The following is a 27,592-nucleotide window of genomic DNA, read 5'->3' on the forward strand; positions in this document are numbered from 1 at the left end:
TACACTGTATTCTTCCACAAGATGTAACTTTGTTTTTAAGAATGTTTAAATGTATCTTATATGTGTTGGCTTTATGGCAAATTGTCGAATAAAAGCTTTACAAACAAACAAACAAAAAATCCTCTGTAGATTTTTTAAGTTGGTTGACTTCCTTGGTGAGGTTCTCAACATTGGCAATGACATCCTGTGCGTCGCTTACTTTCTGGTCAACATCAGAAAGTCTCATGTCAAGGCCGGACCATTTCTCCTCAAGTCTCTGGAGGGTGGTGGTAGTGTCCGACATGAAGGTGCAAAAGCGACACAGTTCATAAATAATGTCCTCTAATGTGATGGGAAGAGGAGACTTTGATGGAGAGGAAGGGGACTTCTTAAGACGTTTGCTGTTGTTGGCTGTAGAGTCTTTACAATATCCAGAATAAGTCCCTGCAGCCCCATGAGATTTGTTAGACTGCGTAAGATCCATGTTGAGATGATAAAGAAGATAATAAGATAAAGTCAGTAGCACAAATTGAAAGAAGCAGGATAAGACTACTTAATCACAAGGAATAAAGTTGTTGAGGAGCAAAATCAGGAGAGCACAGAGCCAGTAATCCAAGTAAATGCAATATAGACAGAAAACGGTAAAAAGCAGCCAAAATATTGGCAGGTATATCAGTAGGTAATTATCAAATAAAGTAAGTAGCAATATGAATCAGCCCAGGGGCAAATGCCGTTGCTATAATGAGCACAAAAATGTTCCAACTGTTATCAGGAGAAGGAATGGTGAAAGAAAATTGCAGCCTTCATAGCAAAGAGACAGGTTCCAAAATCCAGGTGAAGAGCAAAGTATCAAATTAGTATGCGCCTGAAAGCAGCACCTTTTCTAAACATGTTGCGCATACGAGAAGAGCTGTTTTAGAAGGCTCAGCGCGTAGGCGGTAAAGAGAACTGCATATCAGCAAAATACAGTTCGATACAAGTACTCACACAGTGGCAGCCACAATGCAGGATGAACTCAAGCCGATTAATTTCTCTGTTACGAGCACACACACAATGGCAGCCGCAAAGCTGGTTAAACGGAGGCAGAATCGTTTGTGCTGTTATAAGCGCACACACATTGTCAGCCGCAATGCTGGTTAAGCTGAGGCAAATTTAATTGCACTGTTAGACGTGCACACACAATGGCAGCCGCAATGCTGGTTAAACTGAGGCTGAGTTATTTGCGCTGTCACAAGTGCACCCACAATGATAGCCGCAATACTGGTTAAACTGAGGCAGGTTTAATTGTGCTGTCACAAGCACACACAGTGGCGGTCGTGATGCAGGGTGGGCTGAGGAAGATTGAGTTGCACTGTTCCGAGTGCACACAAAATGCCGGGTAACCTGAAGCAGAGTCAAATGCGCTGAAAAAAAAGGGTCTTAGTATGTATTACGTTGGTCAGAAACCTGCCTCGGCAGTCCTGGCGGTTTCCGACGTACTCAAATCCTTTTGTGAGCAGGGGCGTTGCGGGCGAAAGGTCTTTTCAGGCGGAAGTTTAGCTTGGCGCTAAGGAGCCTCCTCAGGATGCGGCCATCTTGCCGCTGCACTCCTAAATGCCTATTAACTTTAACAAGGCTTTGCACAATCAATATGACAGACCTACTGTCTTTATGATAACTTTTCATATTAAACATTCAGGCATGCAGCCTTTATCATTGGCTTCACCAAAACTAACTTAAGCCTATTGTAATAAGCATAAGCTTTCCACAAGGCAACCATCCAACATACAGGCATAAATGTACAAATATGCACAAAATTTCAGTTGGAAAAACTAAATGTCATCTCTCATTAAAGAGTCTGAAAGAGATATTGTAATGCATATCTTCTATCTTCAGAGTTTGCTTGAGTGGAATTACTAACATCAAGACCCTTGTCTACTACAGTCATCAGTGAAATTCTCTGGAACAAAGAACCAGCCTACAAGCTTTAGCAAAGTGTCATAACAACCCGTCTTTTAAAGCTTGTTGTTTCGAATGCATGCTTTTCACAATAAATATGTCAAGCCAACTGACCACACAGCACCAAAACACACACACTGCTGTTTCTCATGGTTTTCTTTATAAGAGAATGAAGTGCAGACTGATTTGAAATTCTGCTGTTTATTTGCATCCCAATTCTGTATACGATATACATGATTTTCGGTAAACATCGTTTACCACGAAGCTTTAACAACGCGGTACCTTTAGCACGCATCCCTTACAACGCAAGTCGTTACCACGACTTGCGCTGGAGGGCGCTAAAGGATTACAAATAGTAAATTTACTATCCCAACACCTTCCCTAGGGTCCACAGGGACTGGTGTTAGAATAGTAAATTATACTATTCGAAATCCGCACCCCCAACGCAAGTCGTGGTAACAACTTGCGTTGTAAGGGATGCGTGGTAAAGGGATGCGTTGTGACGGTATGCGTTGTACCGTCATACATCCATGATTTTCATCACAAAGGCAGCTGACGTATTTTGTCCACAGGACTTTTTAAAGGATAAAAACAAAATGCAACTGACAAAGTAGTGCACTATTATCCATGCCAAATCTCATTCTTGCAGTCTGCTTCCCACAGGAAATCAATTTGGAGCAGTTGGCCTATCAGACCCAAATGCGCATTGCGGCAAATGTGTCCTCAGCCGAACGCAGACCAGTGGGACATTCAGCGGGATAAAAAAGTAGTGGGCTCAAACGAAGACAATGATAAGTCCAAAGAAAGTAATGGCCCGCAAACTCCAAATTTGTGTGTGTGAGCGTTCGGTTGGGGCCACATACGCATTTCATGGTAAATATGTCGGGACTAGTGCTATTATAATAACATTTAGTAATAATAAATCAGGCCTATGGCCATGATCATTGGCTTGCCACAATAACCAACTCAGTCTTGTTGCTTCAAGTATAAACCTTGCAATAAGCCAACAAGTGTAATACAAGCAGTATTTTTAGTGGCAGCACACAAATTCAAACCAATCAAATCCTGTAGTCAGGAATCCAACATTGTGAGTGAAGCCTAAGCCCCTTTCATAGTAGGGCTCTCAAAGCTCTTTGTTCGTCATCACAAAAGTCAGGTGACAGTTTTACTATCAAGCCAGATCTAAAAAGTTATGCAGACTAGTGGATCCCTTGGGTGCGAAACACACAAATGTCCCCTAAAGGCTAAAGATAATTTCTTCCCTCCCCCCATCTGTGCTGCTGCCAGAGAAAAACACTGACATTGTCATGTGTGCCCCTGAAAGTTTAAGGTCAGGCAGCTAGATAAATAAACAGAATGACCACAGTTGTGTAGAAAACAAACACTTTTTGTTGGAGATCTCCATTTCTGACCAATCAAAACATGGATCCTGGCTAGCAACTTGTGGGCACTGCCAGAGCCCCTCCCCTGGTGCTTCTTAAAGCCTGTTAATAGGGTGATCAAATATTGTCTAGCAACTGCTTTGGCCTCAAGCCAGAGACCTAAATAGTGAGGACCATAATGAACCACAGTAACACCATTTAATTTGCTAGCACATTGAGGAGTAATGGAGTTCAACAGAATTGATGCAGATGATAATTTCAGAAGTAAAATGAAAACATCTGCTTTGAACACTCACGTTTAGATAACAAAACAAGGACAATCTCACAAACCAATAAAATAAACCCAACAAGATGCTTTCTTACAAGCTTGGTTCTAAGCATAACCTTGGCCCTGAGTGAAACTAGATTTCTGAGAAGTACTTACTAAACTCCGGTGAAGTAGCCTGCAGTGATGGCAAAAGACAATACAAAGCAGGCAGGACATCACACGATGTGACAATGACATGGCTGGTGAGCCACAGTGATATCACAGGATATTTAGCTATATGACTCTTAACCTTGATGCCATCATGACAAACTATTTAGGAAGACAAGTTAGGGTGTACTCAGCCTTTTTTTGTAACATGTTGCTGTACCTGTTTAGAAGTATAATAAGATATCTTTGGATCAATACCATGCTCAAAATGAAAAGTTATTTTCCAGATGTGTGTGCAGACTCAAGAGCTTGTATCGTTTGAAGGCATTTAACTTGGCTGCTAGTGGTTTTCCCCCAGAGTGCTGACATTCCTTGAATCTCTCTATTCATGACGAGCTCAGCTCGTCATCAGCACAGCTCAACTGTGCCTCATGACGAGCTGAGCTCGTCATGAGCATGGAAGGGGTTAAATTATCATCATTGCTGCATTCATCCCCAAATTGAGGTTACCCCATTTTGCACCTTAATACACAAGAATGCACTGGCTGGAGAACATTTTCAATATGAGTCAAAATTAATAACAGGACATATACCATTTGGGACAGTGTCATTTCCATGTTTAGTAAAAGTGGGTGGCAATAAACACTTTAAAAACCGTTACAATTATTTCAATAGTTGTGGTAACAGGTAAAATATGCAAACAACAAGCAAACAAATCACCAAAGACAGAAGTTCTTCGCTAAGCACAATCAAGCTATAGGGCAGATTTACTATTATGTCATGCAATGCAAAGCAGCAAGGAAACCTGCTGCACTGTGTTACGTGAAAGGAGGAGAACAGAAATGTGCCCTATCTGTTAACACATGGCTGACTTCTGCTGTCTCCCAGCACTGGTGCACTGTGTGCTCCCTAGTCCAACGCAGTCACCTTTGCATGGTGCAATTGTGTCTGTGTTACACGCAGCATTGTTCATGTGCAGGAAGGGGAGAGGCATATTCCTCTATCTATGTCTGCGCAGAATGCAGCGCACTAGGGGCCTCATTTATGGGAAATGACGTGAAAGCAGCGATGCGTCACTTCTCAGTGCTCACTCCTTGCGACATTCCTGATGCGTCATATTTAATGTATGACGCATCATGTCGCAAGGAGTTACGATACGTCAGTATTTCTGACATATCTGTAAGCGCAAAAGTGACGCATTGCTGGAGTGTGTTACAAAAGTGGCACAACTCCAGCAATGCGTCCTTTCACATGGGGCAAGCCCCATGTGAAAGGGGCTGCGTCAGTATTACGCCTGCTGTGAGGCAGGCGCAAGATTTTGACGCAACGTCGTCCCAAAAGTGACGCAGTTAAATCTCATAGATTTCACTGTGTCACTTCTACGACCCTTTCTTGCGTCAATACGCCCCCCTTGCATACATTATACCTGGCGCAGGTGTAATGTGGCGCAGGGGTTTACAAAGTGACGCATCTACCTAGATGCGTCACTTTGTAAATGTGGCGCAAAAAGGCGCATTTTTTTACGCCACTGGTGCGTCACAAAAAGTGACGCACCGGCGGCGTAAAAGTGACGCACAGCCTCATAAATGAGGCCCATGGAAAGAGCAAAGAACAATGCAAAAAAAGATATTTCCCCTTGTTACACCTCTGTTCGTTAGGCCCACTATTGTGACACAATCCAAGATTTACAAATCTTTGCAAATCTTGGCTTGCTTCAGATTCATGGGTGAAAATATGGGAATGCCCATGCTCCACCCATCGAATGCTTATCTCGCAGAGTAACGCAAATCAGCGCTATGGCCTGCATTACTTTGTATTTACAAAACCTTGCAACACTACACAAATTGACTTTGCATGGTTTAGTAAATGTCAAAAATGAGTTTGCATCAGTGCTGTGCCACAAAAATGATGCAAACCAATTAATAATCTTAGTAAATCTGGGCCTAGGTATCCATATTTACTTTGAGTGCAATAAAAGTAGCCAAGCCCATCTGGGACAAAGCATGGGAAGGGAAACTTGGCAGGAGGCTCATTTGGCATAAAACAAGGGGAGGAGGGCAGTACCGTCAAACAGCTCACCCGCGTATAAAACACAAAGAAGAGTGACATCACGGCTTCATGCTATACCTACAGACATCATGTATAGCAGTTACATGCTTTGCTAATCAGGAAATTAAATGCATTTGACATAAGAGTGCAGCCATTTCACTGACCAATCCAAGACCACGTGTGCTCTCTTCTTAGAATTCACTATTGGCTTTTACGGGCCTGCCCACATATTATAAACCCAAAGTGAAGATAAATAATGGGAGGACAGAAAACTAAAACGATGATTTTATGTCCTGGCTGCAACCACCTGTGACCACAAAGTTTTTGAGCATAGAAAAATCTCAACTGAACAGTGGAATGACTAACACAGGGTAGGTAATTTTTCTGTGCTCTTGTTTGTGGAGCTTTTGTAAACTCATCTGGCAATGTGGATACCAAGGTTTAAGGTGTTCTTTTTTTCTTCACAGTTGCTTCACTATGTCAGAAACGTTCATTTCCGGAGCACAGCAGGTGATGAAGTGTTTTTTGATGCCAGAGGGAACCCGCCACCCGCATACGAAATAGTGAACTGCAAAATAACTGCAGAAGGAGTGGAAGAGTATATAGTGGTGGGAACTTATCTGCCAGGACATACATCAGAGTCAGTACTGACCTTGAACAAGAGTCTTATCCAGCTGAACGGGTATAACCAGGTGAACAGAGTGATCTATCTCTTGTGAAGGTTTCAGATGCATGTGTTCATTTAAAATGTGTAGAGCAAACCTGTGCCCCTGAGTCCTTGTCTGGTGCAATGTCAAAATCAATACAATTTCAAAACCTTGCCATTTAGGGAATCTATTACAATAAATGCAGGACCTCATTTACAAGATAGTGCTGCAGAGTGGCACGGCAAGCCCTTTGGCTGCGCCACGCTGCAGCACTTTTAAAGCACAGGGATGCAAACTATTTACAATAATATGTTGCATTCCTGTGCTCTCCCCTGCGCTGGCGCACAATGGGCTACCATGCGCTGATGCAGGCACCCTTGCACCATGGTGCAAGGATGCCTGCGTCACAGGGATGATTGTTTATGTGCAGGAAGGGTTCCTTTTCTGCACATAAACAATCTGAACTGGCATTTTTTAACTTCTATGTGTTCTGCATTAGCACACAGAACTAGTACAACTTAATTTTTCCAATGATTGTTTATGTGCAGGAAGGGACACATTCCTGTACATAAACAATCAGCAGACATGATTTCCTCGTTCTATGCACATAGGAAGAGGAAACAATAAGAGAAATGAATAAATTGCTCCTTGTTGCGCCTCCCTACGCCTCCCCTAGGAAGGAATACCATTCCGATGCATTTCCAGGTTTACGATTTCTCGTAAATCTGAAAATGTGTCTGGTTTCATGGGTGTTGTGTGCTGCTTCTAAAAGGGCCATATTTACAAGGATAGGAAAAGTCATGCAGGGTAGCTTTTCCTGTCCTTGTAAAATGGGGCAGTAAAATGCACCACCATTGCATCACAAAAAGAGACACATCGGTGGCAGAAGGAGATTGTAAATAAGCCCATGTGTGCCAGAAGCGAACTTTTTGTCTACAACATCCGAGCTAATTAACACAATGCCAAATCGAATCACAGTGAACAAAAAACAACATTCCTAGACAGTCAGATACTATGTGATCCGTTGAAGAATGTAAAAGATATATATTGATGAGATGGTGACTTTCTGGAAAATACAGTCACTGAAAGGAATCTAGAAAATTCCAGATTGTATAAATAGGATCCTGAATCAACCTTTAGAGTCATTGACAGTGATGCACCAATGTATGTCTTGGCTCATACTGATTTTTGTAAGATGTCTTCATCATGAAGGATGTATTTGAAAAGAACTGCACTGTTAGATCTGTCAGCCTTAAGGCGGCCTTCCCCCAAACATTTTGCATGTTTTGCCTCACTTTTTGCTGATCTGTTTGTGTTGGCCTTGGGACACTGGGTACTTCACTACTGCTAACCAGCCCTAAAGTGCCTTTGCTCACTACCCTAAAGATGGTAACATTGGTGTATCCACTATTGGTTTATTTAATTTACTTATACGTCCTTACTAAAGTGCACTATATCTGCCCAGGGCCTGTAAATGGAATGCTACTACTGGGCCCGAACTAGCGTGGCCAGAAAAAGAACAACGGATTAATCCAAGATCTTTGTGACTGGGGGTGAATGTTTGCATTGTTCAGCATTCTGTCCATCATTTGTTCCTTTTGCTTTTGTTGCCCTTAGAGGGAAGAGTATGCCCAGACGTGGGTCCTGTGCTCACTGAGTCACTAGATTCAAGCTAGCCTGGCTGATGAGGGGTGATGCCTCAAAACCGGTCCCAGAAAGCTTTTTTCCGGTCCAGGTAGGACCTGACTTGACAGTTCGAGCTGGACTGTTCCCATGAGGAACAGGGTCATGACTGATTTGCATATGGCTGAGTCCAAACTGGGGTGGTGTGGTGGGCAAAAGAACAATGGATTAAACCCAGATCTTTGTGACTGGGGGTGAAAGTTTGTATTGTTCAGCATTCCGTCAATCAGGTGTTCCTTTTGCACTAGTGGGCCTGCAGCATTGATTGTGCCACCCACTTAAGTAGGTCTTTAAACATATCTCAGGCCTACAACTGCAGAGCCTGTATGTGCAGTTTTCCTGCCATGTCGACATGACATTTAAAACCCCTTGCCAAGCCAAAAACCTTTATTACACATATGTCACCCCTAATAGGGTAGGCCCTAAGTTGCCCATAGGGCAGGTTGCTTTATAAGTAAAAGGCACAACATATGGTTTTTATAGTTTTACATCTCCTAGTAGGGAAACACTCTCAAATTCGTTTTTCACTACTGTGAAGCCTACCACTCTCATAGGTTAACAGTGGGGATTTCTTATTAATTTAATAAGTCTAATTGTTGATTGAGAAGGAGTTGGACTATCATGCTTGGTACCTATGGACTTGAAATATTAAGCCCTCTTTCATGGTAAAGTTAGATTTATTATTGCAACTCTAAAAACACCACTTTTAGAAAGTTGGCATTTTTCTTCTCTTCAACCCTGTGTGCCTGCTGCTCCTTGCCAATACACATATGGGGTGGGTGACAGCTGGGCCTTGTGCATTTCCTCTAGACAGTCACAATCAAAAGGAGCTTTGGTGTGAACAGTGGGCTATTCACGACCTGATTGGTCATCCTGGACAGGAAGGGAGGGCAGAGCTGACAGTTACACCTAAATGGGCTGTATCCTGCTCACAAACAAAGGACTGCTTAAACCCCTTCGACGGTGTCTGGAGCAAAGGCAGGAAGGGAGGACCTCGGTGCAATTCAAAGCCCATCTTTGAAGTCTTCCCCACTTCAAAGACACCACTGGATACATGAACTGGACTTCTGACCCTACCAACTCAGAATACTTCTGAACCTGTGGATACTCTGCCAGGAAGAATTACTGCTCTGCTGCTGAAGGACTGCTACTCTGCTAGACTGCTGCTTTGGTAACACGGATTTTCTGCTGTGCTGACCTGCCTGTTGCCCTCTTTGCCTGGGTGAGAAGGATTGGACCTGCACGACTAGAACCCAGAGTGACTCCAAGGGCTCGTCTACTTGCCTCCTGTTCTGAATCCCAGGAAAATCATGGACTTCCACCAACCCTGCAACAGCACCTGGATTCCGCCATCTGTGAGTCCTACCCTGCCAAGTTATGCCAATCCAGTCCTGGGCCCTTAAAAGTGAGTTTTCTGTGCTAAAACCAATAAAAACCATGAATTGCCGCCATTGCACCAGTCAGAACCGACTCATCACTGCTCGAGGACCTCACATAGCCTGCTGAACGGCTTGATGACAGCACAACGCCTTCATCCCCAAGCGTTTGCCAACGATGCATCTCTGACTTTGTGGATCGGTACCGACAAACCACCTACATCCGAAGGGATAAACGCTGATCCATCACGTCCTCTGCTCCTCGCATTGGGTCTTCGACGCATCCTCCATCCAAAGGTACTTTTTTAGGTGGCCAATGTTGGTCCTTGTATCCAACCCATACGTATTCCTTTTAGGCATGGGCGGAAAATCCGTTCCGCTCGCGGATTTTGCGGATTTTCGGGAAATCCGCAATCCGCGAGATTTGCGAATTTCCTGCAAAATCCGCAAATCCGCGAGCAGCGGATTTTGCTCGCACTGCTCGCACTGTTCGCGTGAGTTCGCGCCCCGCGAATAAGTGCGAAATTGCAGAAATACGTTCTAAGCAAAACTGAAAGTAACTACTTACCAGGTTCAAAAGTTCAGGCACATCATTAGTAGCCATTTCCTGTAGTGCTTCCTGAGGGGCCCCTCCAGAGTTCAGTTGCCAGTTGAAACTATTATGTGACCCTGCTCTGAACCTCAGAATAGTTACACATATGCCACAAAGGTCATGAATTACAGCTAAGGGAGACAAGCAGGAGCCAGGCTGGAAGTTAAAATCCATTAATCAGCCCCTAATTCATTATTGTCAGTTGGGGCAGGGCAGGTGTTGTAACTAATTTTGCAACAATGAAAGCACTTAGCAAGTGCAAAAGATCACTAATCAGGGCGCACTAAGGAAGCAGGTGCCAGCTAAAAAAATATTCTGTGACACATTAATCAGCCCCAAATTAATTCAGGTCACTTGAGGCAGGGAAGGTGTGCTTTGCTTTGCCGAAAATAATGTACACTGGACAACCAGAGGGTGTGGTGATGAAACAGAGGGTGGCATGGGTGGGCCAGAGGGTGGCATGAGTAGTCAGAGAGTGGCAGTGGTGACAGAGAGTGGCAGTGATGAAGAAGAGTGTCCCAAACAGGTTGGACACGTAGAAACAACAAGTTCGCAAAACTTGCGACCCGACAGGTAAGTTCGCAAATTGCGAAATTGTAAAAACCCTCGCGAACTGGCAGAAACACGGGCGAACACAAAAAAAAAAAAAAATCCGCAAATTCGCGGGAATTCGCGGATTTTGCGGATTGCGAGTTCGCAAATCCGCAAATTCGCGGATTGCCAATCCGCAAAATCCGCTCATGCTTAATTCCTTTGCGATTTTCCTGACTTTTCAGATTTTACTCAATCAAGCAAGACCAGATGGCCCCGGTTGGTTCTTTATGTTTCTAAGCACTATATTTAAGGATAACCTTTAATACGCATAACTCCAGTTCTACTTATTAGATTTTTGTCATTTTTATCTTGTTTGGTTTCCTAGATTAAGCTCTATTGTTCTAACCAGGTGTGGTATATTTATGTGTGGTGTCTTCACTGTTTTACTGTATTAAGTGTTGCCCAAATACTTTACACATCATCTCTTAAGTTAAGCCTGACTGCTCTGTGCCAAGCTAACAAAGGGTAGGCTCAAGTTAATTTAGGGTGTGTATCTGACTTACCCTGACTAGGATTGTGGTCCCTACATGAACAGATTGAATTCCTCTGCCAACTAGAGACCGAATTTCTAACATGCCCTTTTCACCATTTATAAAAACAAACATTCACATTTATTCTACAATGTTTATATTGGCAATACTATAAGATCTCCATTCCTTTATCAAGACTGAATAACTTTAACACGTATATTTTGCCAGTTGCAGATATAAATTTACCTTAAAAAATTAAAAGACAAGACGTGTTTGGCAAAACAGGAACACGTTTGTTTAATTAAATGCGGCGGCTGGGAGAGTATCAACAGAGTAGTGTCTGAAGAAAGTCTCTTATTGTACAGTCGTTTTGGCCAATCCTTTATACTATTCGTGAGGTACAATAAACCAATCTTGCATACTTGGCCTAGTGATAAACAGCAAGTACAACCATCTGATAAGGGGGAAACAGGTGGCTCTTGACCTCAAGGAGAGATAGAGTGGGCCACTGTGTATGTGTCCACATGTGCACCATGGGGAAAACGTAATCATTACATGTGGTGTGTATGCTGTGTCCTGATTGGCTGATTGTTCCTTACTGTATTTGGCTTCTATATTTGTGGTATTTTGGAAATGCATGCCTTTGCAAACGTGTTTTTCTGGGACCAATTTCCTTGGACCTGTTTTTGTGTAACTGCCTATCTGTGGGATCGATCAGGGTTTTCCCTGTTTGTGCGTTTTTCTGTTGGCTAAGTTTAACCGCACCTTTGACCTGTCGGTAGTCTCAGGTTTAGGTCGCAGAGCCTGTCAGACAACGTATCTCTGACTCAGAGTTGATGGAAGTATATCTTGGGTAAATCTTACAGAAATTATATGAGTTCTCTAAATTGTGTACAATTAACATGACAGTCATTGATATAATTTTTACCCACATCCTCAGTATTGCGCATACAGTTGTCATAGCATACATTGATGTGATCTTTACTGATATTAACATTGTTATGAATGCATAAATTATGGCATATATTGACATTGTTTCTACTGGTATCAATATTGTTATACATGCATAGATTATGTAATAAATTGACATTGTTTCTACTGATCTAGACATTCTTATGCATGCCCATTTTATGACATGCATCGACATTGTATTCATTGCAATTGCCATGGTCAGGCCTGCATATATCATGGTTTGTAGTGACATTGTATTCACAGTTGTGAGCATTTTAAACTTTATACAAGGTACAATATTTAATAATGTATGCATGTACAAAATAGTTGCGTTCTAGACAGTGTATCCATTAGAATTAAACACTGTTTTAAACAAATATATGAAGAATATCCCTTTGCCATGTACTGTATTGTGACAGATGAAGACAAGAGTTAAGTATTAAGGAGGAAAAGAACATTAATTCAAATGTAATTTATTGTATGCTATGTATTGTAAGGCAAGTAATGCATGTAACATAAACAAATCTGGAGTTTAGAAAATCAAATATAAATACATTAGTAATAATAATAATTTTAATACATACTTACTGCAGTATGAAGCGATCTCTGCTTTAAAACATGATGTGAGTTAATCAGGCAATAAGCAATTTTGGTACTGTAAAAAAGGTTGGAAGCAATTTTTGACAAAGCTATCATGGGATATCTCAATTTTTAAGTTAGGGTCTGGAATGTGAATTTGCTGGATTACTTGGTGAGAGTATATTGGGCCTTTTATTAGTGATACTGAAATTTGTGCTAAATCACAAGTTCGATTTCATCTCATCATTACAATGTTTCTCATGGGTGGTTGTGAATAATTACAGATATCACTGTTTGTGCACTAAGACCTTCATGATTTTTTACTATCAAACTATACTTCTCATAGTTTTAACTGGAAAAATATGATCTGGAGAAATCTGTATATGTGGAATTACCATAGTACATTAATTTGTTTGTCATCAGAAGCAGGACTTTCAACCCTCCGCAGAACTCATTAGAAGGTCTTCATGTAGAATATCCAATATTGTTCTTTCAGCATTCATTATTTTTAATACATTACTAATGCTTGTGAGTCTTCCATTTTATCAAAGCATTACATGTGGTGAACCTCTCCAAGAATGGAGCTGAGATACAGAGTTCATGACCTTTCAGCTGTCCTATTTCAGATATAGGTTCCAGTATTGAAACTCGTGCCCACACCAGGTTACTATCACCATGCTAGTATATTATGTTGGTCATTACATTGGCGGCCGACACAACGAAGTGGAGGTGGAGTGGGTGGAAGTGGCACAGGGAGTGCAGGAGAAGAGAGTGCGGAGTAATAAGCAATTAAAAAAAACATTTACTTGAAACTGCCAGCCACATCGCTCCTTGCACCTCTGTGTTTTGCTGTGCTGCTTCCTGGTCCCATCAGGCACTGGGGCAGCATCAGACTCGCAGTGGGCTGAAAGGATGCTTTGCTCAGGACAGGGAGTCTCTGTTGTTTCGCCATCCTAGATGTTCTATACAGCCGGGTTGGAGTAACCTAAGCCCTGAGACAGCCAGTAAAACAGACATGTACACTTATAAGTCCCCCCTCCGATGCCCCGGCCCTGCCCCTCCCTGCACAAGCTGTTGCGTTCTAATCTAGGACCCTGATTGATACTGTGACCTTATGCCCCTTTATGGCTATAGTCCCCTTGTAACCCTATATTGGCATAACCAATCAAATGCAATATTCAGAAACTCGTCTCTGGCCTCACACGAACAGAGCCACATTTCAGAATCGCTTCCTCTGCCACTTCCTTTGCAGCTAATTAGTGCAATGACATAGCAGAAGTTACTATCTAAGATTCCTAGATTAACACTCCGAGTTCTTCAACAAGATAAAAACTCAGCAACCCGGGAAAGCCCAGCTTGCTATGTTTTGATTAGTAATAGAACTCTAATGAGCACTGATAGACGATCACTTCCTAGTGACATCTTTATTGACGTCTTATATCCAAAAACTTACGTCAAACAAGGTACCTTTCAGGTATAAATATTACCAACATTGCCTTAAGCAGTTGCTGCTGTTTTCGCTGAAGCTGAAGCTATCTCGCTGAAGTTGCTGCTGTTATGCTGAATACCATAGCTGCTATCGCTACTGCTATCGCTGCTAACGAGCGAACGATGGTGTGGTAAACTTAGGAGCTGAACAGCTGTCCCCTGCAAGAGCCCAGCAGATGCAAGCTGCCCACGGACGCTGCCCCTCCTCCTCCTCGACGCGCTGAGAGAGACGCTGTCTTTTCTCCTGCAGAGAAATCCAGCTCTAACGTTTCCAGCCTACTCTTGCGAGTGACTGGGATATCGAGTTCCCTGAAGGAGATACCAGACCTCCATCATTCTATCCCAGAGGTATGGTGTTGACTAAACCCTTAGAGAGAATTCTTGAAGCAAACCTTGGCAAAACCAACTTAACTTAAAGCTACTTACTTGCTCCCCTCCCAAGTATTAGGCTTAGGTCAGGTACACTGGGGTAGGCGTAGTTAGAAGCACCAGTTGAGTATTTTAGCCTAATGTATATATGAATGTATATATGTTTTATTCATTTTAAACCATTGTATGGCTAAGAAACCATATCAATGCTTTTACAGTATTATTTTGCAATACTCATCTTACTGTACGTACTTTTTATCATAACAAGTCTTGCAATTGTGGCAATTCATTTCTCTTGTACGAGAAGAAAGACTGTTCAATAATTGTTACCCTTTATTGAAAACGCCCGTCTCTCTATTCTCTACATATTGTGAAAGTAATCTGCACAACAACTGACTGAGTAAAATAACTGTCTATTGTTCACACGACTCTAGAGATTGTCTCTTATCTGAGGAGCAAAGTTGTCATGTTGCACGATTGTTGGAAAACGGAATCCCTTCTTGTCTGTACCAAGGAAGCTGATCACTTCCTTTCAGAGAAGAAAGTTTCCAGTGACCTCTGAGCTAGTTGGTAACAAACCCAATTAAGTTTAGCATAGTCAGTAGAGGCCTGGAAGATCCGCACTTCCACATCGATACTACTGTTTATGTTATTCCAATGTGCAGGGCCTATTGGGAAAATAGGAACTACACTACATGGCGCCCAAACGTTTGGTAAGGCGATAAACTAACGCAAGACGTTAGAGTAACTCAGTCGTGCATATTTCACACAGACCCCTTTCTCCCGTAAATACTCCAATAGACGTCTGGAGTGGGTGAAAGGTTAAAATCCGCCCGAACTCAGTAGGAAGAGATTCCTATGTAAAGATCTGGTTTATTCAACGTTAAAGGATACAGTGTTCCAAAATATTGTGCACCTAATCTTTGTCTCCTTGGAGACCTGCTCTGCAAAACCTGCATTTATAAAATGTCAGTGTTAAACAACGGAGCTGATGCCGCAGCAGATGCGACTCAGCAGGGTCCCGACGGGACTACTGAACGGGGTGCGATTATCATCCCGGCACATTTAAGAAAATCTATAACGTTAAAACTTATAGAAAATGGACTGACCACACAAGGTGGCGCAGTCGTCTTCGTGATAGAGGCACACGAATATCGGCAGACAGAGGTATTCTATTCATGGATAAAATTTCCAGAGGCAAACGCCCCAACACACGAGTTCCATTACTATACAGTAGAGGATCCACCGGAAGAGTACGCTCCTTTCGAGGAGACTGAAATCCCACTAAAATACCAAGAACATTTACTTTGGTTTAAAGGCGCCCCAAAACATAATGATCATATTACCAGGCTCGGTCCACTAGGTAGACCAGGAGTACCGTGGCCGGTTCTAGCCAGCTACACACCACATCCAGACATTGAAAAAATGTCAAAAGAAGAGCTGTTAGTACAGCTAAAAACACTTATAAAAATACATAGGCAATTAGTCCAATATGTCATGCGGACTGCAACAGTCCAACCAGCTGTTAATGTACCACAGCTGACCCCTCATCAGGGGAACACTAATAAAATTACACCATAGAACATACAGTCATGTCTTGGTAAAACACCCATAAAACGGGAACAAATTCCTTTCTGGCTAGCGCAGAAAATCACTCAAATAGAGGCAGTATTTCCGGATACTACCCCTATCGAGAAACACAGAATCTTGACCATCTGCCTTCCTATGGGAATCGCACCACACGTGGAGGACTGTGACACTTGGGGTACAGTCTTTGCTTCCATTTACACAAAAACACATGGTGTTCCGTCTATGGCGGTAATACCAGATGTACTAAGACAGATTCAAAATGAATACGGTCCAGAACCTGCTTTAACTCTTGGTATGAAATTACTGAAAGACTTCAAGCAGGTCTCGGCTATATTACTAGCCAATATAAAAGGAGAAGCAGCATCTGTGGCGATCCGCCAGAAGTTGAAGGAAACAGATATAACAGATCAACCAATTGAGCTTGCCAGAATCATAGAAAAATGCTATGAAGAATTAGGTAGAGACAGCTTGGGTGAGAAACCAGTAAAACCCCAACTGCTCGAAAATCTTGAAAAATTATTTATTAAAAATAATTCAAACACTCCTAAAAAGAGCTGGGATGGAAATAAACAATCCACTCCCAAGGAAAAAGTTTTCCAGTCCAGAGGAAGGTCTCCTCAACGGAGGGAAAGAACTCCGACTCGAGAACACCAGTCTCCCCAGAGGGAGCCCTCTGAGAAAAGATACAACCTTAGAAATACGGGATCATTTGAAAAAACCTGATAGATATCAAAGTATTGATACACGTCCCTCTCGATCTTTTTCGCAGAAATTGGAAAGAAGAGGACGGTCAGACCCAGGAGAGCACACCAAGTCCAAAGACAAGGAACCTGCTCAGAGTAAAAAATCTCAATTTCCAAAGAAGAAGGTAGCCAGTATTAGAGTAATCAACCATGCCGAGAATACTGAGGACACAGTTGGAAAACGGGGAGTGGGCACAGACAATGCTAGACAGTGCAGCAGAAATCAGTATAGCCCGCAAGATCTTGATGAGTCATCTGGAGACAGTGGACACAAATGAATACATTCAGGTTGAAACTGCCGACACCAGACTTAGCGAGCCCCATAAGATATACGAAATAACATTGCGTATAGAGGGTGATAAGACTAGGAAAATAAAGGGTCTATTTTGGGATAAACTCTCAAAAGGCTATGATATTCTGTTAGCTGAAAAAGATTGGCCCCCAGAGTTTGTCAGGGAGTGCCCTCGTGGCGAAGAAATGATTATGCCTGCCTTCTCGAATCACATTCCGATTCACAAAAAATATACTTATGCAAGGAAATGGGCAGTAGCCCAGGCACCGGCATTATATAAAAATCATGTAGGATGGGATGAGGACTCTCCTCCTCACAAAATCCAGTTAAAAAGTGAACCGACTGCACAAAGGCAGTATCCCATTAAGCAAGAAGCTAAAAAACAAGTCAGGGAGATCTTAGATCAACTTGAATACCAGGGGGTGATTGAAACATGCACCTCTCAAATGAACAATCCTTTGTTTCCTGTCTCCAAGCCAGACAATTCATATCGTCTAGCTTTGGACTACAGACACCTTAATGCATGTTGCAAAACATTTGCAGTACAAAATTCGCATAGTGCTGCACTAATGAACAACATAGTTAGGAAAAAATATAAAACAACATTAGACATATCTAATGGTTTCTTTTGTCAAAACATTGCACCAGAAAGCAGATACTTGACCGCTTTCTCAGTAATGGGGTCTCAGAAAAATTTCTGTAGGCTCCCACAGGGGTTCAAGAACAGCCCAGGACTATTCTCAGCTAGAGTAACAGAGTTACTACAAATATATGATGATGAGGCATTATCTTACGTAGATGATATCTATCTCACAGACGACGACTTGGAGACTCACTTGAAAAGAGTAAACACCATTCCATTATACTTGGGTTCGCAGCAGAGGGTTACAAATTCAACTTTAAAAAGTCTCGAATTGCCCATCTGACAGTATTATTTTTAGCATACGAATTATCAAGTGAAGGAAAAAGCCTAGCGGACAACTTCTTAGAGAAGTGCGCTGTACTCCAAGCTCCAAAAACGCTGAAGAATTTACAATCGATTCTAGGCTTTTGGAATTTCGGTAGAACTTACATTCTAAATTACGCAGAGAGGGTTAAACCTCTCTACAAACTAATTAAACCTGATTTTAAACAAATCAATTGGACTCAAAAACACACAGAAATTTTGAGATCATTGAACACAGACATGTTAGCAAAAACAAAATTAGATACACGTGACAACACACGCAATCTTGTAATCCGAGTCATCCCAGGAAGATGCGGATTCACGTACCTGACCTCTAATGAGGGAGAAAAGGTACCAATTTCAATTAAATCTCACTTGTACACACAAGCAGAAAAAACATTCAGTCACACAGAAAATACTGTGAAAGCAGTGCAAATTGCATTAGCAAATGAACGAGAATTAGCACATGATAAAAGGATTAATATCCTCACAGCGGAATCCGCCTTCGAGGCGCTATTCAGCCCAGTAAACCTGCCTACAGTGTCACTGGATCCGAAATGGATACAGTGTGCTAGATTCTCTAGGAGTGGAAGATGTGAAATACTACTTCGCCCCGCAATTCGAAGAACCGAATTATTTAGAATATGAAGAAGAATATCCTCTGCCAATCGAACTTCTGCCTCTCCCACAGTACGCCTGTATAATCTATACAGATAGATTTGTACAGCATTTCAACGTAGAAAGCAAATCCTACGATGCAGCCTGTGCGATTGTTAAAGGTCGTTGGCTGTGCGGTAAATTCAGACCGAAAATAACAAAAACTGAATCAGTAAGAAACTGTTCGGCTCAGAGAGCTGAAATCAGATCTTTAAAGATGGCGCTTGAAAATGCAGAACGTGAATTCCCGACACTAATCGTGTGCGATTCTCATTTTTGCATCAACTCTTACAATAATAAGTTGCAGAGCTGGATTGAAAACGATTACAAAGATGACACAGGTGCCACAATAAAGCAACAATTGCTCTGGAAACAGGTAGCTCTTTTTCAGAAAGAACTACAAAAGACTCACGTGATACACGCACAGAGTCTTCAACGTGATGGCGTTCACGTTGCAGGGAATTAATTGGCTAATACAGCCACAGCAGAAGCAACTAAACTGGCTTCCGTAGCCACAAAAAAGCGTGCAGAAAAATACATAGACGGGGAAACCATGCTGGCAGTAAAAACGTCCGTAAAAGGCAACTGTGCAGCACTACCCGTGAACTATCCACTCAATTATGCATATGTAATCGATGCAAACTCCGTTCCTTTTGCTCGAATCCCTGGAGTGGGGGATAGGGTAATTCCAAACAGGGACCGGAGGGGCTTCCTCACACAGAAAGCACATATGGGGTTGGCCGGAAATGAGTGAAGGTATTCATGAGTTTGCAAAAAACTGTGAAGACTGCAACAGAGATCGCAGTGAAGAACCGGCCAGTGTAGTGTCAGAAGCCCTAATAGAAAGCATTAGGCAATCTATCCGCGCTATCAAAAAAGAGAAACGCGTCCCATTGTACATCATTAAGGCTAAACACACTTAAATAATGTGGCCTCCAGCGCTCGGCTGACGCCAGAACGGTTATAAAAGATCTGCGAGTCTTTATCGGCACATACGCAATTGCCATGTTCCATTCTGACCAGGGTCCTGCTTTCAGCTCTCGAGCTTATAAGGAGGCCATGGCCAGCATGGGAGTTGGGTTGCGGTATTCTTGTCCGTTACACCCCGAAGGGAACAGTGTGGTAGAAAGAAAAAACCGGGACATAAAGCAATCTATAACAGCGAAGGTATTAGGTTCGGGTGCTTGGTGGGTCAAACATTTAATAAGTGTCCAAATCAGTCTTAATAATTTGCCAAGAAATTCTCTAAAAGGTTTCAGCCCATACGAACTATTGTTCGGAACTAGAATGCGAGTTCAGGACCTAGATAGTCAAGTATCAGTGGTACAAGATAAGAAAACAGACTTTGACATCAAAGATCGTTTGGCTGTTTTACAGGACTTGAATGAAACAAGAAAATCCTTAAGCAACATAAAGTTAAAGCAACAGCCAGCTACCACTGATGAGGCACCTCAAGCAACAGCCCCAGCAAGGCTTGTCTGGATTCCAACGATTGGGGATCTAGGCAGAGAAAAAATAGCGGTGAAGAAGGAATTTGGGCCTTCTTACAGAAAAACAGTACCTGTCTTGGCAGTCACCGGAACAAGATCAGTAGTACTAACGCCCCTTGCTGGTAAAAAGGAGAACAGAGTTGTATCAATCGACCTGGTAAAACCACAAGCATGTGGCCTATAATCAACAGTAGGCCCAGTGGACTCCCAAGAAACAACAGAATACCCAAACTTGCAACAATCCAAGAGGTTCAAACTGAAAGACTAATCACATTTGATCAGCCTGCAGTGCACAGAGAGGGACTATGCAATAATGCCATGGAACTCGTGCCTCTTGAGATACAGATTGAAACAGTTCGTCAAGAAACACCAGTCTACAATGATGTGGCATCTGAATGTGCTACCGAAAGACAGATTGAAAGAACAATCTCAACAATTGACAGAACTGCCTCTGGTTATTTCATCAACTTCGACAACTTTTCCGAGGATCAAAGCAACCCCGAAGTGATGCCATAGGTCCACCTATACAGATCTACAAGGTACAGGCAAGGGGGGCTGCCATGTATGGGAGTGAACTTTGGGGTCATGCAGGAACACAAGACCTGGTAAAAGAGGAGAATACATTCATTCGGAGAGTTGTAGGAGTTCCTCCCAGTACGCCACTTGTGCCGTTAAGGCTGGACCTAGGGTTGCAGTCACTAGATGAAGATCTGGCTTATCGTCCTCTGGCTTACTGGCGCAGGTTGTGGGCAACTCCCGAATTGACCAGCTACAGACAGGGATTACAGGAGGTGCTCGCTATGCCCAATGCTGGGAAAATTAAGTGGCTCAAATTCATCAAATCAGAGTTGGAGGGTCTGGGACTCCAGAAGATGTGGTCTGATCATCTAACCACCTGCCCACTTTTTCCCCAAAAAGAAATTAGCTAAGGCAAACACGATAGTAAATTAACGGAACTCCTAAACCATTAAAAACCTGGCTCATTGACCGACTCTTTTCTATGTATTAAGGATACTTACAGCTTTGCACCAGTTCTAGATAAACTGTATCCTCCCTTGCTTAGGAAATTGTATTTGCAGTGGAGGCATAGGTCCCTCCCCCTTCGAGCTTTCACAAGCAAGTGGAGCGAACAATCAGTCAGCTTGTGTCCAGTCTGCAGAATGTCTGATGAGTCTGAACTCCATATACTCTTTTTTTGCCCGGCCTACAGTAAGATTCGCAAGAAATGGATAGTCCCCCTATGCAGAAACTTGGGATTCGTAAGGTGTTTGGTTGCCTTCAGAGTTCTGAAATCAAATCTGTCGGACCACATTGTTTTTGCAGTGGCCAAATATTTGGGTGCCATTTGGTTTCTGAGAAGAAAATGCCTCAAGGCTGGCCACTGATCCTAACGTACCAAGGACAGATATTGTACCAAGAAACTCTGTTTTTATTGACAATGGATGATTTATAAAGCATATATTCTTACTTTTTATTAATTTTATGAATGTTATAAATGTCTTTTATGGTGAAAAATGTTACCGAAATAAATTTATGAAATGATGCCAGAAATAAAAAATACTTTTACAGAAAAAGCAACAGAACTCTTTCAACAAATCAAAGAAGTATATCTGGATGCACCATTAATTGAGCATTGGATTATTTCGGGGGTATTCATACTCCTACTATGCCTAATTTTAGTTTTAATTTTAGGAAAGTTTATTACAATTGAATGGACACAGCAAGTCAGAACATCAACTTTGTCCTCAAACCACACAGATCATCCCACGTGAAGAAAAGAGAACTGTCAACAGTGAATGTCACAGCCATTCCAATACCTGGTGGGGTAGTATGGGAGAAAACTGACTATGAGATCTATGGTCCGGTCGAGATCCTGAAGTATCCTCATCAACTGAAGGTTTCCTTGAGTGACTTTGTAAAACCTAGTACATTCTCTGATGATTGGGACTTTGACAGTATTAATAACATGATGTCTGATTTAGTAATGTCAGCTAGATTCACAGAACATGATTATTTACAAGGTTCATCTAGTTATGAACAGATGTTCTGTTTTACACATTATGGCGATCATTATTTGCATAAATCTGCACAGCCTAGAAATGTTTTTAAGTATAATCAATGGGAACATTGTGCTACACCACCTAAAAGCAGTTCTAAAACATTCTTTGAGAAATTCAAGTACTTCCCAGGGTTTAACACCAGTGATGCAGAAACGTTTTATTACAAACTGTTAGATAAAACAGGAATGAAAACAATGCTGACAAACACTAAATTGATATATTCAGAAGCATTTTATGAAAAAATGATGACATTTGGTTTTGATTATTGGAAAAATAACATTGAAACAAAAACCATTTGGGGTACAAAAGATTGGCAGGTACAAGGCCTAGAAGCATTATTCAGAACCTGCATGATACCAGAACAAATGATGTTTTTAAATGACACAATTCATCAAACATCCTGTCTTGGCCTAGCTAAGATTAAATACCTTAACAAACCGTCTATTCCAAAGCCAATACCTGAGAATGCAACAACAGATATTGAGATGGACGTAACTAAAATTTTACATTTAAACAGAACACATCCTGATTGGAAAAAGTGGTTAATCTGGCCTACTGACACAAACAACTGTCAAGATAGATTACTGAACAAAACACAGGGGTTAAAAATTACTAGACAAGACCGTAGACAATATCCAGGGATAGTAACAACATACAGTGTAGGGAAACTCTGCCTCGAATGGCTAGGATCATCCACACTGGCAGAAATTAAGCAACACTTGTCTTTACTTAAAGATGGTGCTGATTTGCGCAATTTTATTGTGGGACCACGCAAACAGCGTCAAAAGCGTTTCATAGCGACCAGCATCTATGCTGCATACAACGAGGCTTGGAAAGTCACACAAATTGAAACAGCAGAAAAAATACGAGAAATTGATCGTATTAATTTGGAAAAATCACTTTCTGTAGTGAACAATGGGTTAATGACTCTGTCCTCCAGAATATATTAGTTGGACAATATTGTATCATCTGCCTTTGACATAATAGACAGAGACTTGCTAATGTTACAGCATGGCCAGTCACAATTACGTTTTATTGTACAATTAGGCTGGACGCTGCAAAATCTTCGTTCAGGCTATGTGCCTTGGCGTTTAATCAACACAACGTCATTATTTTCCATTTTTAACCTTACTGATAAACAAATCAGCTTGGCACAGAAAGGAGCAGACTATACAATCCTGAGCATCGAAAAACTTGAGAGATTTCCTTTGACAATGTCAGAAAGTCCTGTCATTGAATGGATAATACACTGGATTATCACAATTCCGATAACAACTTTCCGATTTAAAAAGTGCCTTGAATACATACCTACTGGCCAGTATGAACGATTGGGTAAAGGATATGTTAAGTCAGCATGGAAATTACCATACACATATTCATGCTATAGTGACAGCGACAAAAATATATTTCTTAGTGGTGAGAATTGTAAACGTTCACTAAGCGGTATACTTTTGTGCCAGGGTATTAATTTACACGGAGCCTGTGAAGGTAATTCTAACAACCTTTCATGCCACCAGCTTGTCACACCTGCAACGCAGATAGAGCCTTTCTTTATGCAACTCGCAAATGGGAGTTACATTCTTAGAACGGATCACAGATGTTGTGGCCTTTTGCCAGGGAAAGCATATCTCGTAAGCGTAACTTCCATGGTCAAATGCTGTATGCAAGCATTGTTCCCGAGCGGCCCTGGAGACATAGAGACTCCCATCTGGCCTCGTCTGCATTTCTCTTCTATACAAATTGATACTTTAAGCAAAATGAAGTCTGTGCTTTTGCAGACAACAGTGCCCATCATGTCATCAAAAGAGACTTATGATCTCCTAGTTGCAAGGACAGCTACGGAGGTTCATGACCTTTTATCAACAAATTGCCCCGTGCATTTCGTAGAAATGCTTAGCCAACTTCTTAACATGTCTAGTGCCACAGGCATCCCAGGCATATTTAAGACGATTTTTACGGGACTGCTAACACCATTCAAAGCAATTCTGGGAATCATTCCTAATTTGTCCATTCGGTCTTTGGCGGCATACCCCTATTTTTGGGACTTGTAGCAGGCATTTTATTTTTGACCCTCCTGCTCCGATATGGCAAGCCACAGCTCAGACATGACTCCTATGGGAATGGAAGAAACAATCCTAGCAGTGCGCTACCGGGACAGAATAACTAGAGTCCTTGGATTGGCCAGGCTGAGAGATCTATATGGCAAAACTGCATCTTACCTGTACTACGATGTATGCTATGCGTGTTGGACACCTGTCTTTCACTTCCATCAGCAGTACCAATGGATATCGATACTTTGCTCAGTCCGATAACGGCTCACACATTGTGTTGTCCCCAGCGGCTACCAATCCTGATGACGGCATTCGTTGAGACTCCTGTGCTACGACTAGGTGGTAACAGTGGAGCGAGTGACAAAAGCAACATCACCCAGGTACGACCTTCTGTGAACATTGATGATCCAGCCTTTGATGGCAGCAATCATTCTCACACCTGCCAAGTTACAGCACTATCGAATTTGGCTGAACTGTCACCTGATTTTGTAGACCAATTCTTTGAGAGCCTGTCTGATATGATGTTCTCACCCGAACAGAAACAATAACTTTAGAGAATCATTCCGACAGACAGCGTTCCCATGAACTCTGAATTCGGCCTTCAGTTTTGAACAACAAAAACTGCTAAAAGCGTTGGAACTCTATTTTCCCCGTTCAAGCAATAATTCTTTTGAATTGAACACTTTTTAATATTCACCTTTTTTCTCGCACGAAAAATTATTTGCTTAAAGTAGAACTATTCATAGAGAACAGAAGCTTCTACTTCTATTTTTAGATACATCTAGAGACATAATAACTTTACACCAGCCTCTAGCACATTTTACTGCAATGCATTTATATGTGATGAAATTATCTCGCCCTTCTTTTCTATATTCAGAGATATTTCATGTGTTATTCTTTTTGCAAAATCGTTCATTGATTTCATATGCTATAATTTTGAATGATTTCTATGCTTCAAAAACGTACATTAGCTACATTTTCACGTATTACGAATACGCCTATTTCAAATGCATATATGTATTTTGGGGTGGGCAATGTTACACATGCATCTTATTGCTCTAGTTTTAGTAATTTGATGGACATGAATTTGTGGAGTGGGTGTTGCGTTCTAATCTAGGACCCTGATCAATACTGTGACCTTATGCCCCTATATGGCTATAATCCCCGTGTACCCCTATATTGGCATAACCGATCAAATGCAATATTCAGAAACTCGTCTCTGGCCTCACACGAACAGAGCCACATTTCAGAATCGCTTCCTCTGCCACTTCCTTTGCAGCTAATTAGTGCAATGACATAGCAGAAGTTACTATCTAAGATTCCTAGATTAACACTCTGAGTTCTTCAACAAGATAAAAACTCAGCAACCTGGGAAAGCCTCGCTTGCTATGTTTTGATTAGTAATAGAACTCTAATGAGCACTGATAGACAATCACTTCCTAGTGACATCTTTATTGACGTCTTATGTCCAAAAACTTACGTCAAACAAGGCACCTTTCAGGTATAAATATTACCAACATTGCCTTAAGCAGTTGCTGCTGTTTTCGCTGAAGCTGAAGCTATCTCGCTGAAGTTGCTGCTGTTATGCTGATGATACCATAGCTGCTATCGCTACTGCTGTCGCTGCTAACGAGCGAACAATGGTGTGGTGAACTTAGGAGCTGAACAGCCGTCCCCTGCAAGAGCCCAGCAGATGCAAGCTGCCCACGGACGCTGCCCCTCCTCCTCCTCGACGTGCTGAGAGAGACGCTGTCTTTTCTCCTGCAGAGAAATCCAGCTCCAGCATTTCCAGCCTACTCTTGCGAGTGACTGGGATATCGAGTTCCCTGAAGGAGATACCAGACCTCCATCATTCTATCCCAGAGGTATGGTGTTGACTAAACCCTTAGAGAGAATTCGTGAAGCAAACCTTGGCAAAACCAACTTAACTTAAAGCTACTTACTTACTCCCCTCCCAAGTATTAGGCTTAGCTCAGGTACACTGGGGTAGGCGTAGTTAGAAGCACCAGTTGAGTATTTTAGCCTAATGTATATATGAATGTATATATGTTTTATTCATTTTAAACCATTGTATGGCTAAGAAACCATATCAATGCTTTTACAGTATTATTTTGCAATACTCATCTTACTGTACGTACTTTTTATCATAACAAGTCTTGCAATTGTGGCAATTCATTTCTCTTGTACGAGAAGAAAGACTGTTCAATAAATGTTACCCTTTATTGAAAACGCCTGTCTCTCTATTCTCTACATATTGTGAAAGTAATCTGCACAACAACTGACTGAGTAAAATAACTGTATATTGTTCACACGACTCTAGAGATTGACTCTTATCTGAGGAGCAAAGTTGTCATGTTGCACGGTTGTTGGAAAACTGAATCCCTGCTTGTCTGTACCAAGGAAGCTGATCACTTCCTATTCAGAGAAGAAAGTTTCCAATGACCTCTTAGCTAGTTGGTAACAAACCCAATTAAGTTTAGCATATTCAGTAGAGGCCTGGAAGATCCGCACTTCTACGTCGATACTACTGTTTATGTTATTCCAATGCGCAGGGCCTATTAGGAAAATAGGAACTACACTACAAAGCTGTCTCAAAGCCAGCAAATACAAAGTTTATAGGGAACCGTTTTATTTTTCACTTGCTGGTTCTGAGCCAGTGGGGCAACGCTCCTCTGCCAATGCGGAAGAGCTGCCCCATGGTCATTGTTTATATATGTTTCTCCTTTAACCTCCTAAGAATAGGTGCATTCTCACATTTAAGTGAGTAAGTAACCAGCTTGTAAAGAGTGTGAATGCCCGGGGGCATCTTGGCGCCAGTGTCTGAGAGAGAGCCAACAAAAACAGAAACCTATTTGGAAGAGAGTGAGAAGAACCAGGTTTTTAGCATTTTCCCCATTGTTGCAAATTTGGCTGGGCTCTTAGTTGAAAGGGCAAGGAGTTCCATAGTTTACAGGCGGCATAGGAGAAAATCCTATCACCCCATCAGGCTTTATTTATTGGCCACCACCTTGTTAGGACTGGACAAAAGATTGCAGCTGGGCTCATGCCAGCAGAAGATCTTTTGGAAATATTTGGGCAAGTCTTATGAAGAGTTTTATGGACCAGGCAGAACACTTTGAATTGAATCCACTCTCAAACTGATAGCCAGTGGAGGCAATATGTGGTTTGGGAGACCAGACTAAATTTAGGAATTTTCATTTGGAAGCATTGACTTTTGTAGAAGGCGCCTCTGGGCACAAATATGCAGAGCC

At 41.9% G+C, this 27,592-nt stretch overlaps 1 protein-coding gene across 1 annotated transcript in view; it reads left to right on the forward strand.

Annotated features, from left to right (window-relative positions):
• The window catches only part of LOC147678071 (extracellular calcium-sensing receptor-like), an 86,439-nt gene that overhangs the window by 17,270 nt on the left and 41,577 nt on the right, over positions 1-27,592 (forward strand). Inside the window, exon 3 of the mRNA XM_086945618.1 lies at positions 6,231-6,455. Coding sequence (XP_086801744.1) covers positions 6,231-6,455 — 225 coding nt within the window. The remainder of the gene's footprint in view (positions 1-6,230; positions 6,456-27,592) is intronic.

Source organism: Lissotriton vulgaris, chromosome 12, assembly GCF_964263255.1.
Source record: "Lissotriton vulgaris chromosome 12, aLisVul1.2, whole genome shotgun sequence".
Taxonomy (NCBI): Eukaryota; Metazoa; Chordata; class Amphibia; order Caudata; family Salamandridae; genus Lissotriton; species Lissotriton vulgaris.